Raw genomic sequence first — 18,619 nt, forward strand, 5'->3', positions numbered from 1 at the left:
TGAAGAAACGGGGAGTCTACAGAGGGACTTGGGAGATTGAGCAAAGAAGTAGCAGGTGGAATACAGTGTAGAGAATTGTATGGTCATAACTTGGGTAGAAGGAATAAAGGGACAGATATTTTTTACACGGGGGGGGGGAATTCAGAAATCAGAGATTCAAAGGGAGTTGGAAGTCCTTCTGCACAGCTCCTTAAAGATTAACTTGCAGGTTAAATTGCTGGTAAGGAAGGCAAATGTGATTTTAGCGTTCATTTTAAGAGGACGATAATATAAAAACAAGGATGTAATACTGAAGTTTTATAAGGCATTGGAGAGGTTGGGCTTGAGTATTGTGAGCAGTTTTGACACTCCCTATCTGGGAAAAGATGTGCTGGCGTAGAGGGTCCAGAGGGAAGTTCACGAGAATGATTCTGTGAATGAAAGGGTTAATATATGTTTGATGACTCTGGGCCTGTAATTACTGGAGTTTGAAGAATGGAGTGGGGGTGGTTCCCACTGAAACCTATTGAATAGGGCTAGATAGATAGAATGGATGTGAAAACGTTTTCTTTAGTGGGGTAGTCTAGTTTCAGAGGGCACAGTCTCAGAACAGATCAGGATTTTTTTTAAGCCAGCGAGTGGCGAATCCTTTTGCTGTTCACTGATCCTGTTTACAGTTACTGTTCTATAGATTTGCCAAGTATGCCTGCAGAAAAATGAATCTCGAGGTCTATGTGGTGACATATATGTACTCTGATAATAAATTTTACTTTAAACTTTGAATTTGTGGAATTCATTGCCACGGATGGCTGGTGAGGCCAAGTAATTAGGTATACATTCTTTATTAGTAAGGATCTCAAAGGTTATGGGGAGAAGGCAGGAGAATGGGGTTGAGAGGGATAATAAATCAGCCATGATGGAATGGCGGAGCAGACCCAATGGGTTGAATGGCCTAATTCTGCTCCTTTTTTTATATGGTTCAACAGAATTAATTGTGAAGGAAAACAAGTTCAATTGGCTTGGTGGGCTTTTATGTGTGTGTGTGTGTGTGTACACAACTCAAAAGCAGCCAGTAATTGAACATTAGTTGAATATTTAAATCTTCTACAATATCCATTGTGATAAGTGAAAATATAAAAAGGTTGTTATGATAGTTAATGTTAACTCATGTAGAAGATTTACTCTTAAGTGCAATGCACTAATATTCTCATTTTGTGCACAAGACATTTGTGGTTCCTGGAAAGAACATGAATTTCTCTGTTTTAAACTGTAGATGGACCTTCAACTGTGTATTTGGCTGATGAAAATCAGGATCTAGTAGCTATAAAATTTTGGACCAGTTTTAAACAGCTGGCTGTGGAAGACATTATCAAGCCAAGTGCCCTGGTTGTTGCAAGCAACTTGAAGTGGACATCAGAGAGTTCCATGGGTATTCCTGTGCTGTTAACTGGGGATCTTTCCAACTTTTCTGCAAATCCAAAGGATGGACATCTACGAGAAAAATACATTCAACTAAAAAGTTCTGTCCAGGTGGGGCATTTGGAAAATTCCTAGATATAATACAGTCTAGAATAATTCAACTGCAAAAATATAAAACACTATGCCAAAGTACTTTTAACTGGAATGTGTAACAAATTTTCTTCTTAGTTTATAAAATGGTGGCATTAGCCCATGTATTTTTAAACCATAATGTCTCCATTGACATGCAAATATTAAGGATGGTTCAAGTGTCATCATAGCTGATGGTATCTTCCATTTCCTCAAGATGAAGTTGATTCATACACAGAATAAGAAAAAATGTTTTTGTAGTATCATCCATATTATATTGACCAATAATATCCTAGTAAGTTGCATTGTAATCATCTGGCTGGGCAGGCAATGTATGTCAGCTGCATAATATGGGAAATAGTGGACACCATATGCAACTATATCTGTAATCTGTAGTTCCATGAGGAGTTCTTGCTCAGTTAGAATGGAGTCTGTACTTCAAGCACTCTCCGCTTTCCTCAGGTATTGCCAGTATAGAGATTAGGTAGGAAGTGTTGTTGAGGAATTGAGTATCTTGGAGTATAATTGAAAAGTCCAACTATTAATGTGCTAATGTCCAGATCCCGACCTGAGCCATATCAAAATTAGTTGAGATTTAAAAAAAAGTAAATGCATGGATTGAAAATGGAGTCTTAAGATTACAGATACAGTAGTGGTTGCTGGTTCTGCAACAGTACTTAAATTTTAAATGATTAACTCTGATAATCCACTATCTCCTCACTTGGAAATACCAGTGGCTTGGTATCCAGCCCACCAGGTATTGCTTGTAATGCTCCTTTTAAATTCAGTGGCACCCTGTTCCTGAACTCCATTTAAACTTGCTAGCTATTGCTATGTTAAGTTAGAAAGCAGCACAGCCAGTACAATAGCAGTGGGGGAAAAAAATTACAACAACTTCTGAATTTTCAATTTGCTCGTCTATACACCATAAGTACTATCAATTTCATTCTGTAATGATGACAAGCACTTTTTCACCATTTCAGTTGCAGCATTTTAGCCAATACATTATTGTATTTTCACATGCAGCCGAGTATTGCTTGTGTTTCTTTCACTTACTCCCACATTCAATAGAATTAGAGGATCTGATTATATATTTCCTCAAATTTCCTTACAACATCAGGGGCAATTTGACCCATTGTGACTATGCTGGCTGTGAACAATCCCATCCATCCCATTCCTCCACCTATTATCCTGTAACACATTCTCCCTTTCAGACATGCATCCTACCATCCATCTAAGCAGAGTAATTTACAGTGATCAATTAACCTAGCAACCAATATGTCTTTGGGATTTGGGAGGAAAATGCAACAGCAGGGGACTGTTGCTGAGGTGTGTTGTGTAGCTGGAAAATTGGCCAAGCATTGGACATTTTGGAGGTGACACCACCACCATAAAATCATTAAGCCCAAATACTACGTTTATTAACATGTGCATCATTTAATTGATTGCTTTAGAATATACAGAGTTTTGTCAAGGATACTGAAGAAAAGGTGAAGACTATTCTTGGAACAATTAGTACTCCAAGGTCGAACAAAAACTCTGATGACATACTTACTCCGAACAATAAAAAATCCAGTATCACTTCAATCAGTGGCACCTTGGTATGTATGAAGGTATTCCAGCAAATATTGTAGGTAGATTTTACTTGTAGAATATTCTTATTTATAAGTTCTTTCCCTAAAATTGTAAGGATGTAATGCTATCACAAACAAGAGAAGATCTGTAAATGCTGGAAATCCAAATAACACACAAAATGCTGGAGGAACTCAGCAGACCATGCAGCATCTATGGAAAAGAGTACAGTCATCCCAAAACATTGACTACTTTTTTTCCATTTTGTGTGTGTTGCAAGGATACAATGCTGAGGGCTTTGTAAGGCATTGGTCAGACCACACTTGGGAGTATCATGAGCAGTTTTGGGCCCCTTATCTAAGAAAAGATGTGACGGCATCGGAGAGTCCAGAGGAGGTTCATGAGAGTGATTCTGGGATTGAAAGGGTTAACCTATGAGGACTTTTTGGCTCTGTGCCTGTACTTGCTGGAGTTTAGATGAATGAGGGAGCATCTTATTGAAACATATCCTCTATCCACTTTGAAAAGCCCAGATAGAGTAGACATGGAAAGGATATTTCCTGCAGTGGAGATACCAGAGGGTGGTGAATCTGTGGAATTCATTGACATGCACGGCTGTGGAGGCCAAGTTATTGGGTATACTTAAGGTGGAAGTTCATACACGTTTAAAGTAGGTTCTAGGTAGGCAGGTGAGCATTTTTATTTTATATGGTCGACATTTGAACAGTATAGAGCAAATAAATTATAGTATATATTAACAAAGTTATTTGTTTAGAAATGTCAAAATCTATTCCTACCAATTATCTCTCATGGAGCTAATGAATGAATGTTTGAGAGATTGCTTATTTTACCATGTTTTCTACAGCTTCGCTGCATGAGCAACTCATTTTAATTAAGTTTGGTGTTGTTCTTGGCATGCTTTTAGTTAAACTTCAAGGCTTGTTAAAGAAAGGAGCCAGTAGCTTACTTATCATTTGAAAAGTTGTGAAAGTGGGTAGCCAGCAGTGATTTGAATGACATTTGCTCACTTTATGCTTAGCTCGTTTTATGAGCTTTAGATTTTATTTTATCCGTGGTTCAGACATAAGTGATTACATAGAATTTTAGACTGTGTTGAAACTGACCAATCATAAAATCAAGAAGAAATATAGCATAGTTCTTAACCCATTTTTAGGAATGCAAAAACCACCACTGACTGGTGTTAAACATGGCATAGAAAAGATGGCTACAGTTGTTGAATACTATTGTAAACTGCTTTATCATTGATTTCCCTTATGTCAAAACATCATAAACTTGAACATTTAATAGTGATTGTGGGGTGTTCAGTTCCAATCATTTCTCTCCAAATAATGATATAACCCAAAACCTGGATAGCAGGCATAAGCACTAGAGATTCTCCAGATGCTGGAAATGCAGAATAACAAAAATGCAGTAGGAACTCCTGAAAAAGGGTCTCGGCCTCAAACGTCAACTGTTTATTCATTTCCATAATTGCTGCCTGTCCTGTTGAATTCCTCTAGCATTTTGTCTGGATAATGGTCAATAAAAGACTTGCAAAATAGCAAGAAACTTTGAAGCACTCATGGGATGAAGTTTTCAGAGCAACAGAAATGGCATCTGACCTATAAAATTTTAAGATTTTTTTTGCAGAGAATTATCTGTTGACCAAAGCTTCACAAATTACTTTCTCTCAAGTGCCTATCCATTTCGCCTAGCTAACTCTATTTCTACCATTTGTGGAGAAGTTGTTCCAGATTAATCATTGCTTCCATTTGTCCTTAAATCACGCATAAATGAAGACTATTTAATACTTTATTCTATCTGAACCAATCATCTCCTATCCCTGCACCAAGTCTCTTGCATTTATATTATCTCCATTAGTGGAGTCAACCGCAGTACCCTTGAAATTGAATCGTACTACAATTGCCAGTACAACATATTGTAGCTGAAAGACCAGATCAGAGGCTGAAAGTTTGATCAATGATTCTTCTGACAAGAGCATTTTTGTCAACAAGGAATTGGGTTGCAGTGTGAGGGAGTACTGTAACTTCCACTTTATTGGATGTATGGAGCTACAGTCAGGAACCTAAACACTATCTTTGACAAATTACTTGATGAGCATCTTATTCACTCCACCACCATAAACCATGCAATAAGATGGAATCAACAGTATTTCCTCAAACCTTTGTTATTTACTGCCTAGGAGGGAAAATAGGAACATGAGAACACCATAATCCGAGTTCCCTTCAAGTCCTAGATTTAACTTCCTACCTAAGCACTGTATCAAGAAAAACAACACAGTAGTAAATCGAGTTAGAAAAAGGTCAAGCTTGGTGGAATAAACTAATTTTGGCAAGTCAGCAATCCTTTTGAAGGGTCATCTAAAATTAACTAATTTGTACTTATCGAAAACCTTTATTCTTGTAAGAGGTTTCACGGGCAAAATTGGATGCTAATCCCGCAGCAATATGAATCACAGGGTTGTATATGGTGTACTTTCATAATAAATTTACTTTGAATTTTAAAATAAAAAGAGGTACTTGGTTAATCACTGGTGTGGACGTGGGGAGGGTTTTTCATAGCTGCAAATGCATTGGCCTAGATCAACTATTCCTGCAGGAACAATTTAACACTGTCCCAGGATGATATCAGTGATTGTACTCAGCACAAGACACGATGCATTCAAGCATTGGAGCAGTGACTTTTTTGACATTTAAGTTAACCCATTATGACCTTGGCAGAAGTCATAATGATATGTATTCATGCAGTTACTCACCTGTGCATTTTTTTGAGGTTCTCCATACTTTGTCCCCAAGTTCCCCTGGTGCTTTCACTCCAATTACAACCCATAGAGACCTGATACATCAACCTACCTGCTGTTTGCTAGTGATTTAGTTTTCAATTTTGTTCAACTGGTGGCATTTAACTTTTTTCTGTTTTGCATTGCAGTGCAACAGTCATCTACAAGGTCATTAGTTTGTGATATGCTGTAATAAAACTGAGCAGAGTTTTATCACAATATGCATTTTAGTTAATAGATAATTTGACTAAATGAAACAGAAATTAAAGTGCACAAGAAACTAGAGAATAGAGTTCTCACAGGTTGTAGGATAGAAGACAATTCTTTGTGAATTCTGAAATTAACAGGATGTTTTTTCATGGATCTAGTGATTCCTGACTTATATTTTCTACCTTCTGGCTTCTTGACAGCTTGCTTCACCAAATGCTAAAAGAAAGCCACCCACACTATCAACTACAGAAAATGGATCCAAATCTACATTGTGCAGTCCAAAGATTACGCCAGCTGAATCCCTCACAGAGCTGAAGAAAAGAAAACTTAAGCTTTTGTCTCAAATCCCTTCTCCTGTTCCATTGCCTCACCTTTCCACTTGTGTTTCACCATCTGTACAGAGAAATTTTCGACCACCTCGGAGATGTGTCACACCGCAAAACTCTGAAGAAGCAATTCAAATGGGAAATAATAAATCTGTTCATGTATCAGCTTTGAAAAAGACTGAAATTTCCAAAATAGCTGAGGATAATTGGGTTACAGATGAGGAACTTGCAATGATAGATACACAAGCACTTATCAAAGGTTGGGGAAATGGAGTCAGTGAAAATGACAAAGAAAAACCTACAAGGACACAAATCACCAGTTCAAAAGACAATACCACTTTATCCAAAAATGTTAAGAACTATCTTGGGACTCAGCTTTCCAAAATGGTAGAAGACAACTGGGTTACAGATGAAGAACTTGCAATGATAAATACACAGGCACTTTATGAAGAGTGTTCTAATGCCAGTGACATGAAGGACAACAGAAAGGTTGAAAAGTCCCATGTTGCCAAACTGACAGACGTTCCTTTCATGCCACAAACTGCAAATGATTTTAATAACGAATTAGGGAATAAAGTTGCAAAATTGGTTGAAGATAATTGGGTTCCAGATGAAGAGCTTGCAATGATAAATACCCAAGTTCTTTATGAGCACTGGGCAAGTGAGAGTATTGAGAAAACAAAGGGAAAAATAGAAAATACACAAATTGAGAGTTCTAATGGTCATGCCTTAAAACAAAATCTTGAATCTGAATTTGAAACAGTGGGTGTTTCAGCAGATAAGAGCTCACCTGTGGGATCACAGTTCAAAAGAAGGCGTAAAGATGAAGGTAGTACAATAATCCAAGTAAGGTTATCAGCCAAAGAAAGATGCCACACCATCAAGAGCAACAGTAACATTGACGTGTAGAAAGGAGATGATTTATTTGACAACTAGAATTATTATACAAAACTTTAAGTGAAAGTTGTATCTTTTACACTGCACCCTGACGTGTATTACTTGAAAGTGATTATTTCGCTGTCAATTTGATTGTTGCTGTTTGTAATTAATATGTTTAGATATTTTGTAAACGTTAAGTTGTTAGTGTAAAAATGTATCAACCTTAAATAAACTTTTGTTGTATTTTATATGCTGCAGTTTTGTAATTAAGCAGTCTTCTATTGAGTTAAACAGATGTTGAATTCAAATGTCTTAGCTATAGGCCATTACCGATCCAGGTAATATTGCTACATCCTACTAGTTGTATTTTAAAGTAAGGGTGGACGTTATCCAAGTTCCTCATGTAGCTATTGAAAACCCACTACAGATGGTAGATACTAATTATGTATCCGTTCCAATCATAATTAAAGTAAGCCCAGACCCCATAAGATATAGGAGCAGAAGTAGGCCATTTAGCCCATTGAGTCTGCTCCGCCATTCAGTCATGGGCTGATTGAATTCTTCCAGTCATCCCCACTCCCCTGCCTTCTCCCCATACCCTTTGATGCCCTGGCTAATCAAGAACCTATCTATCTCTGCCTTAAATGCGCCCATTGACTTGACCTCCGCAGTCGCTCGTGGCAACAAATTCCACAGATTTATCACCCCCTGACCCCGCATGGTGCTGATTCATTCTTTATTGAAATTTTTTTAAATGACAAAAATTTATTCTAAACAACACAAAACTTCTCGAGTGGCTGCCATTACAGTAAACATTCAATTACCCAATGGGAGTGCTTTACATGCACTCTCAGCCACTCAGCCAATCACATATTAGTTCTGTTACGTACCCCGTAACTGGGTTGCCAAACCAGTAGAAATGGAACGCATGTTGGAGTCTGTGATTACTAGGAACTAATAAAGTTTTATTAAAGAAATAAGTAATACAGTACACTAATCGCAAGGATATAAATGTAACAGGTTAGCAATGATAGTATACACATATACACAGAAATAGGGTAATAGGAATCAACCAAGCTCTATTGCAGTCTAGGGGTAAAATGATCAGTCTTAAGTGAAGCAGAGTTCAGTTCAGTCTAGTGCAGTTCGAAGTAATCGCTGTTGTACCATTGGGGAGAGAGAAAGTGAGAGATGCAGTTGGTTTCAGGCAAACCTTTTTGATGCCTTCTGATTCAGCTGTGGTCACCGACTGTGACCCCTCCATTCCGGATGCGATCGTTCTTCCGTGGTGAACCCGGCACCCAGGCAAGGGCGGACACACACCAGGTTCCCACCGATCGTACCTTTACACCCTGTGAGCCTCTGACCGATTCCCGCGAACCGGTCCTCCAAACTCCCACCACCTTGTGGGGCACACTGCTCTTTCCAGGGTCTCGTGGCGTGTGTGTGTGTCGTGCCTTAGCAAATCTGCTATTTTTATCCCCCTGCTGGGGTATCACCTGTCCATCAAACTTCAAACAGTTCAGGTTCAAAGCAAACGGCCTGTCGCAGACACCAACATCGGAATTGTGTTTCTTTCTCGTTAATCTCTCTCTTCTCCATTGTCTTCCGTTATCTCTCTCATTAGCATCATCCATCCTGAAGCTCTGCTTGGCATCACACATGGCAGTTCACACTCTGCCTGCCCTGCGTGTGTAAACATTCTTGCTCCCTCGCCAACGTACCATTTTTTTCACCATAATGTCTAGAAAATGGCTTGCAACTTCCAGTGAGGGTAATACATCTAAAATGTCTAGGAAAGGCACTAGCATGAACATGAAACTGTAAGTGATGCGGTGCTTGGAAGCTGTTGAGCACCAGCTTGAAGTTGGCGCCTCTTTGAAATTGGCTACATTGACAATCAGAACAATTATAAAGAATGCAGATGAGATAAAAGCTTCTGCAACAACTACCTCAAAGTTATCATCAATGAAGTAGAGTTGTTCAAGGAGCCGTTTGCTTGAAAAAATGGAAAATAGACTAAATATATGGGTGGATGACCAAACACAATGAAACATGTCCCTAATCCAGCTGATGATAATGGAAATGGCATATCCAAGAAGAAGATGTGTTGGTTTGATATAAACAGTGCAGTAACTTCCATAGCATGCATATCTCTGGTCAAGTGGCTTGAGGTGACAGCAAGGCAGCCCAGGATTTTCCTACAACACTGAAGGCCATAATCAAAAAGGACGATTATCTTTCTGAACTCATCTTCAATGTGGATGAAATGGACCTATTTTGGAAAAGTACTTTCATCTCCCAAGAGGAACGTGTATCTAGCTTCAAGGCTGCAAAGGTCCAGTTAACTCTTTTGCTAGGAGGCAATGTTTCAAGGTAACTTTAAGTTAAAGCCTATGATTGTGTATCACTCTGAAACACCGCACACCACAAGCAATGAAGGGCATTTTAAAGTCAAGTCAACCAGTGATTTGGAAATCAAATAAGGAAGCCTGGGAGCTAATTGAAGTTTTCCAAAATTGGTTTGTTTCACATTTTTGTCCAGCAGTGAAGCGGTATTGTGAGGAGCATGATCTTGAACCTAAAGTGTTATTGGTGCTTGATAGTACCCCAGGCCACCCTGAGAATCTTGACATGCTTCGGACCTGCATTCCTGTAGAAGTGGTTTACCTTCCACCCAACACACTTCGTTACTCCAAACATTGGATCAAGGAGTAATATTGAAATTTTAAAGCCAACTACCTTCATCACACATTCAAGCAACTTGTAGAGGAACCAAAAGGTCAAGACAAACAATCCACCAGGCAATTTCGGAAAGACTACAACTTCATAAAAGCTGTAGACGATATCAGATCAGCCTGGGATGAAGTAACTTCCAACTGCATGAACAGAGTGTGGAAGAAGCCAGAAGCATGCAATGACATCCTAGGATTTCAGGTGGAACCAGTCATCCAAAGCATAGTTGAACTGGCTACTGCAGCAGGATTAGAGGATGTTATTGTTGGTGATGTTATTCCATTCTCATGGTGAGAGCCTTAATAACAAAGAGCTTTGAGAATTGGCAGAGCAATGTATACTGAATGAATCTGAGGACACAGATGGAGAAGGTCAAACACCAACAAGAAACCTCACCACAAAATCCCTCAGCACTAGCATCACCACAATCACATAAATCATCGATAATGGCCCTGACTGGGAGCAAAGCAATAAGGTACAAGGAGGTGTTCTCAACATGATTACCTGCTACCTGAGAACTGCTTCATGAGAGGAAACTTAAGAAAAGGCAGTCAAATCTCAACACCTATTTGAAGACGAAGCTGAAGTTAGAGGAGGACCCACAGCTGGGTCCCTCCTCTAAAATGTGACCACCACCCACTTCTCTCCGCAGCGGCTGCGATATGTTGCTGCTCCACTGATGTACAGGTTAGGCCTATTTGCATGAATTACTATGTATAAAATATATATCTGGGGTTTGATGTTTTTAAAAATCAGGCATGCATGTCCATTTACATAATGTTATAATCACCCCACATAGTACTGATTTACATAGCGCTCCACCTCCAAGGAATACATCCTCAGCATTATGCAGGCTCCGAGTGTCGTGGGACTCGGACATTCTTCGGTATGTCTGCTTATGCCTCTGTACTGTAGTTACATTTGTTTCTGCACATATTGTTGGAGATGTCTACAGAAAGCAATAGGTGAAGAAGAAATAAACCTGTTGTCATTAATGTTTTTAACTGAGGTGGAACTATTTTTGCATAGTTACACAGGAAACACTAGCTTTACTTTCACTTACAAGGATTTGTTGCTCTGCACTTCCAGCAATGTAGCCATTAAGTTGTTTCACATCAAATGTTTAACGCTTTCTTATTTCCTGATAACAACCAATTTTTTTCCTCACTGTTTAACTCCATTAAAATTCAAAAGTACAAAGTAAATTTATTATCAAAGTACATTGTCCTCTACTTAACGCCACCATATACTACACTGAGATTCATTTTCTTCCAAACTTTCAGTCAATAGAAAAAATCACAATAGAATTAATTAAAAACTACACACAACAGATGGACAAATAATCAACATGCAAAAGACAACAAACTGCAAATACAAAAGGAGGGTGGATAATGAACATTGAGAACACAAGTTGCAGAGTCCTTAGAAGTGAGTCCATTGGTTGTGAAATTTCAGTGTTGGAGTGATAGAAGTTATCCTCTCTGGTTTAAGAACCTAATGGTTGAGAGGTAGTGACCTGAACATGGCGGTGTGGAATCTGAAGCTCCTGTACCTCCTCCCTGATGGCAGCAGTGAAAAGAGAACATAGCCTTGAATGGTGGAGGTCTTTGATGATGGATGCTGCTTTCCTGCTACAGCACTCTTTGTGCTCAGTGGTGGAGAGGGCTGTATCTACTACTTTTTGTAGGCTCTTTTGTTCAATGGTATTGGTGTTTCCATACATGATGCAACCAGTCAGTATACTCTCCACATATCTATAGAAGTCTGAAGAAGTTTTAGATTATGTACCAATTCTGTGCAAACTTCTAAGAAAGTGGAGATGCCGCTGTGCCTTCTTTGTAATGGTAGTTGCATGTTAGACTCAGGATGGATCCTCTGAAATGATGACACAGCAATTTAAGGTTTGTTCACAGGCAAACTTAAATATGGCATTGCAACTGTACTTAACCTTGTTGCCAACTCCGAACGTACTAGGGTCCTCAGGTGAGGAAATCAAGGATCCGGTTGCACAAGGTGGTGTTAGCCTAGGTCTTGGAGCTTATTCATTAGTTTTGAGGAGGGGATAATATTGAATGCAGACCTATAGTCAATGAGGAGCATTCGGATGTATACATCTTCACAGTCCAGATGTTCCAGGGTTGAGTAAAATGCCAATAAAATAACATCTGCTATAGCATCTCTACACCCATGTTTCTGTGGCTAGGCACAGCTCAAATGCCATCTATAAATTTGTTGATGCAACTATTGTCAGAATTTCAGATGGTGATGAGAGGGTGTACAGGAGTGAGATATATCAGCTGGTTGAGTGGTGTCACAGCACCAACTTGCAAATTTCAATAGCTGTACAATGGAGAGCATTTTAACTAGCTGCATCACTGTCTGGTATGGAGGGGGACTGCAAAACAGGATCAAAATAAGCTGCAGAGAGCTGTAAACTTAGTCAGCTCCATCATAGGAACTAGTCTCTGTAGTATTGAGGATATCTTCAAGGAGCATTGCCTCAAAAAGGTGGCAACCATCAAGGACCCACATCATCACCCAGGTCATACCTTGCTCTCATTGCTACGATCAGGAAGGAGCTACAGAAGCCTGAAAGCATACACTCAACGATTCAAGAACATTTCTTTTCTGATTGCTGAATGGACATTGAATTCACGAACACTACCTTTCTACTTGTATTTTTGCACTAATTTAACTATCTAATGTACATGTACTTCCTGTAATTCATGTTTTTTATTTTTATGTATTGCCTTGTACTGTTGCTGCAAAGACAACAATTTCACGATGTATGCCGTTGATATTAAAACTGATTCTGTTGTGGTAACAGGCAGAAGTTGTTATGTCTCATTATTCATCTATTGCCTTTTTAATAATCATACTTCCACGCTCTTCAACTAAATGCTGTAGGGCACTACTGTATTTAGTTAACGCTCATGAAAGTAGAACTTTCACAAGCTTCAACTAAAGCTTGTGAAATAAGTCATGCAAAAGTTATGAAATATTACATTAGATAGACATACTTTATTGATCCCGAGGGAAATTGGGTTTTGTTACAGCTGCACCAACCAAGAACAGAGTACAAACATAGCAATACAAAAACCACAAACAATCAAATAATAATATGTAAACCATGCCAGACAAAAATAAGTCCAGGACCAGCCAACTGACCCAGGGTGTCTGACCCTCCAAGGGAGGAGCTGCAAAGTTGGATGGCCACCAGCAGGAATGACTTCCCATGACGCTCAGTGCTGCATCCCAGTGCAATGAGTCTCTGGCTGAATATATTCCTGTACCCAACGGTGTAAATGATGTTACACGCCGACGTTGGGTTGGCAGAGGCAGGGATGTACACAACAACCACAATTGCATGTGAAATTTCCCTTGGCAAATAATATGGCTGGAGTCCAACAGCAAAAAGTTCAATATCCGGGCTACAAACACGTTCCTTGATCGTAATATGACCAGGATTGCACCATCTGTTGTTAACCAAAACAGCAAGCCCCCCTCCTTTATGCTTACCACTCTCAGTGCACTTCCGGTCAGCCCGAACGGTCTGGAAGCCCTTTATGGAAACGTTTTGGTCAGGTATGTCCTCGTGCAACCACGTTTCAGTAAAACACATAACACTGCACTCCCGAAATGTGCTCTGACTCCTGGCTAGCGCCATCAACTCGTCCATTTTATTACCCAGCAATCTCACATTGCCCATAATGAGAGACAGGCGACAGGGCTTATAACTCCTCATCTCCGTAAGTCATAGGTTTGGTCAAGGTTAATGGTGTTAACTGTCATGCCTTCATCATTAAAATTAGTGAACTTATACTGACTGATTTCCCCAATTAAGTTAATATCCAAATTTGACATTCAAAAAGTAACTTGTTTTAAGCATATTGAATATTTTCTATAAAACTGACAAACCAATATATTTCATTTTTAATGTTGATTTTTATACAGAAATACTGTGGAAAGATAATCTTGTGATTAAGAAGGAAAAAAACTAACATCTGAGATGAATTTTTGGGCTTAATTCAGGATTTAACTGGCTACAACATTCCAGTCAATGATAAACTATATTATTAATCTTCATTCAATAATTAGGAAAACTACAACTTACCAGTGTGAACACCAAAGAAGTCATTGCCCACCAGGTGAAATAATGCCCATCAAGATAATAGAGCTTGTATGGCCTATAAATGGGGACAAGAAGATGGCTGATGAACTAAATGAGTATTTTGCATCAGTCTTCACTGTGGAAAGTACTAGCAGTATCCCGGATGTTGTAGTGTGTGAAGAAAGAGAAGTGGGTGCAGTTACTATTACAAACTGAAAGACCTAAAGGTACATAAGTCACCTGGACCAGATGAACTGCACCCTAGGGTTCTGAAAGAAGTAGCATTAGACATTGTGGTGGCATTGGAATGATCTTTCAAAAATCACTGGACACTGGCATGGTGCCAGAGAACTGGAAAATTGTAAATGTCACCCCATGCTTTAAGAAAGGAGGAAGGTGGCAGAAAGGAAATTATAGACCAGTTAGCCTGACCTCAGTGGTTGGGAAGATGTTAGAGTCAATTGTTAAGGATGAGGAGATGGAGTACTTGGTGACACAGGACAAGATAGTACAAAGTCAGCATGGTTTCCTTCAGGGAAAAGAACCTGCTGGAATTCTTTGAGGAGATTACAAGTAGGATAGATAAAGGGGATGCAGTGGATGTTGTATTTTTGGGCTTTCAGAAAGCCTTTGACAAGGTGCCACACATGAAGCTGCTTACCAAGTTAAGAGCCCATGGTATTACAGGAAAGTTACTAATGTGGTTAGAGCATTGGCTGATTGTTAGGAGGCAGCGACCGGGAATAAAAGGATCCTTTTCTGGTTGGCTGCCAGTGACTAGTGGCGTCCACAGGGGTTGGTGTTGGAACCACTTCTTTTTACGCTGTATATAAATGATTTTGATGATGGAATAGATGGCTTTGTTGCTAAGTTTGCAGATGATACAAAGATTGGTGGAGGGGCAGGTAGTGTTGAGGAAACTGATAGGATGCAGAAGGACTTAGAAAGGTTGGGAGAATGGGCAAGAAAGTGGCAAATGAAATACAATGTTGGAGAATGCTTGGTCATGCACTTTGGTAGTAGAAATAAATTTGAGCGGGCAATTTTCTAAATGGGGAGAAAATCCAAAAATCTGAGATGCAAAAGGGTCTTGGGAGTCCTTGTGCAGAACACCCTGAAGGTTAACTTGCAAGTTGAGTCAGTGGTGAGGAAGGCAAATTCCATGTTAGCATTCATTTCAAGAGGTCTAGGAAACAAGAGCAAGGAAGTAATGCTGATGCTTTATAAGGCACTGGTGAGGCCTCACCTTGAGTATTGTGAACAGTTTTTGGCCCCTCATCTTAGAAAAGATGTGCTGGCATTGGAGAAGATCCAGAGGAAGTTCACAAGGATGATTCCAGGAATGAAAGGGTTGTCATTACGAGGAACGTTTGATGGCACTGGGTTCGAATTCAGAAGCATGGGGGGATCTCATTGAAACTATTTGAATGTTGAAAGGCCTAGATGTAGAAAGGATGTTTCCCATGGTGGGAGAATCTAAGACAGGAGGGCACAGCGTCAGGATAGAGGGGCACCCTTTCAAAACAGAGATGCGGAGAAATTTCTTTGGCCAAAGGGTGGTGAATTTGTGGAATTTGTTGCCACATGCAGCTGTGGAGGCCAGGTCACTGGGTGTATTTAAGGCACAGGTAGATAGGTTCTTGATTGGACATGGCATCAAGGGTTACGGGGAACAGGCCAGGAACTGGGGTTGAGGAGGAGAGAAAAAAAAAGGATCAGCCATGATTGAATGGCGGAGCAGACTCAATGGGCCAGATGGCCTAATTCTGCTCCTATGTCTTATGGCCTCGAATCCTGTTACATGTTGGATAGTGGAATAGCATGCCCAAAAACAAATTTGTGTAACCAGCTTCCTAAAATGCTGATATACTGAATGTCCCTGATCTCAGTATAACAATTTTAAATTAAAAGATAACATTTCTCAGAACTAGCTTAATACTTAGCCATTTACAGTTCCATTGAAATAAATGAAGAAAATGACAAACATCCAAACAGGCAGAAGTTGTTTGAGTGAATGGATCATCAAGTAAATTTCCAAATCACACTTGACCTACAGTATATGGTATGATAAGACTGGTTAGACGAAATCTATATAATAGTTGTCCAACCAATTTATAGGTTTTTCTTGAGGAGGTTACCAGGAAAGGCAGTGAATGGACTTCAGCAAGGCCTTTGACAAGGTCCCACATGGGAGGCTGGACAAGAAAGTTCTGTCACTTGGCATTCAGGATGAGGTAGTAAACTCGATTCAACATTGGCTTCATGGGAGAATCCAAAGAGTGGTAGTCGATGACTGGAGGCCTGTGACTGGTTGTGTGCTACAGAGATTGGTGCTGGGTCTATTGCTGTTTGTCATTTATATCAACAATCTGAAAATGTGGTAAATTGGATCAGCAAATTAGCTGACACTAAGATGGGGGTGTTGTGGAGAATGAGGAAGGATATCCAGTGGGATATGGACTAGCAGGAAAAATGGGCTGAAATATGGCAGATGGAGTTTAATACAGACAATTGAGAGATGTTGCATAAGTGAGAGTACAGCAATTTGGATGTTGAAGTTGTACAAGATGTTGATGAGGACTAATTTGGAGTAGTGTGTGCAGTTCTAATCACCTACTTACAGAAAGGATATCAATGGGATCGAAAGAGTGCAGAGAAAATTTACAAGAATGTTGCCAGAACCTGATCTGAGTTATAGTGAAAGACTGAATAGTTTAGGAATTAATTCCTTGGTGTATGGGAGGATGAAGGGAGATTTGATCGATGAGAGAATTGAGAGCTTTTGATAGGATAAATACAAGCTGGCTTTTTCCACTGAGGTGGGTGAGATGAGAAGTAGAGGTCATAGGCTAAGGGTGAAAGGTGAACTATTGAGGGGGAACTTTGCTCGGAGGCTGGTAAGAGTGCGAAATGAGCTGCCAGTGGAAGTAGTGGATGTGCATTTGATTTCAACACTTAAGAGAGTTTGGATAAATACATGGATAGGACAGATATGGAGGGGCATGGTGCAGATGCAGTTCAGTGGGAGTAGGCAGAATAACAGCTCAGCCCAAACAAAATGAGCCAAAGTGCCTGTTTCTATGCCGTTCTATGACACTTGCCACAGGGAGTGCAGTTTGACATAGTCACCGCAAACAGATAGCCATGGTGAAATCCTGTCACAGAAAGTTGCCAGGAAACAAAACAGGAAAAGTTAGAGCACAAGAGTCTAATTCAATGCATTTGTGTCTATCAGTTCTGTTCAAAGCAATATATCTAGTCCTACCTATACCCCTGCATTTTTCTTTCTCTTTTGTGCTTTTCCGTTTGCAATTGTATCAAAACATATTCTATTTTAAGGAAAGTGGTAAACCATTGTTATCACTATTCTAACTTCTACAAATCACTAATTTCCCTGTAAATTTTGTTCCTTTATGTAGTCCTACAAAATACTCCTGATTGCATAATGGCCTGTCTATACTTCTTAACTCTAAGCAGGTAATCTTTTTGATCTGTACTATTGAATTTGCTTCGATTACTAATGGCAGCTGTACATTCCAGATTCTAACCATAAATAGCATAAAAGTTTCCATCATCTTCTATAATATCTAATTCCTTAGAGCAACAGTGATATTTCATTAGTGAAAGGTTTCTCTTTTACCAAAAATTTAAATACAGTATCCCTTTCAAGAATCTATGTTTCAATAACAACACCTCTCATTCTCAGTTTTAGTATCCATCACAAACCTTATGTGGTCAGGTTTCTGCTATGGCCATATTTTAATTTCAAGTGACTAATTGCATCTCTTAAAACTTGTTTAATATACTGCATTCCAGAGCAACACACACAAAATGCTGGAGAAACTTAGCAGGTCAGGAAGCATCTATGGAAATAAGTAAACAGTCAATGTTTCAGGCAGAGATCATTCATCAAGGCTGGTTTTCCCCAACCCTTTCCAGTCCTGATGAAGGGTCTTGGGCCAAAATGTCCGCTGTTTATTCATTTCCATAGATGCTGCCTGATCTTCTGAGTTCTTCCAGCAGTTTTTGAGTGTTGCTCTGCATTTCCAGCATCTGCAGAATCTCATGTTTAATATATTCCATTTACTTATGTACATGTACTGCACAAGGTAGTCCATCTAAAACCATGGCAAGGAAAATCTGAGTTTTTTTTTATTCCTTCAATATAGAATGCCACTTGAAGATTCCTGCCTTTCAGACAGTCATTTGTAATCCTAAATTTTCTCTGGCTGCAGGGTAGCTGCCCTGGAAAATATGACCCAGGAAATTCTCAGCCTCAGCACCCCAACTTCCCCAGTTCACTACAGTGAATTTCTTCACAAAATCTCCACCATGCTTTACTAAAAGCATGGATATTATAAAATGGGGTTGTCTGCCAATTAAAAATTAGCAGATTTTAAAACTGTTCCAAATCCACTGCAACATTAATATCACTAATCAAAAAGATGTGCATCTTTA

General features: G+C 39.4%; 1 protein-coding gene across 3 annotated transcripts in view; it reads left to right on the top strand.

Moving 5' to 3' along the window:
- brca2 (BRCA2 DNA repair associated) overlaps positions 1-7,794 on the top strand; it is a 134,254-nt gene extending 126,460 nt beyond the window's left edge. For 2 of the 3 annotated variants that reach the window (XM_063054285.1, XM_063054286.1), the window contains exons 24-26: positions 1,253-1,509; positions 2,982-3,128; positions 6,310-7,794. In XM_063054285.1, coding sequence (XP_062910355.1) covers positions 1,253-1,509; positions 2,982-3,128; positions 6,310-7,344 — 1,439 coding nt within the window. In that variant the 3' untranslated portion in view covers positions 7,345-7,794. Of the gene's footprint in view, positions 1-1,252; positions 1,510-2,981; positions 3,129-6,309 lie in introns of those variants that run through there. The other variant, XR_010018741.1, reaches the window with a different exon arrangement.
- The last annotated feature ends 10,825 nt before the right edge of the window (positions 7,795-18,619 follow it).

Source organism: Mobula hypostoma, chromosome 7, assembly GCF_963921235.1.
Source record: "Mobula hypostoma chromosome 7, sMobHyp1.1, whole genome shotgun sequence".
Lineage (NCBI taxonomy): Eukaryota > Metazoa > Chordata > Chondrichthyes > Myliobatiformes > Myliobatidae > Mobula > Mobula hypostoma.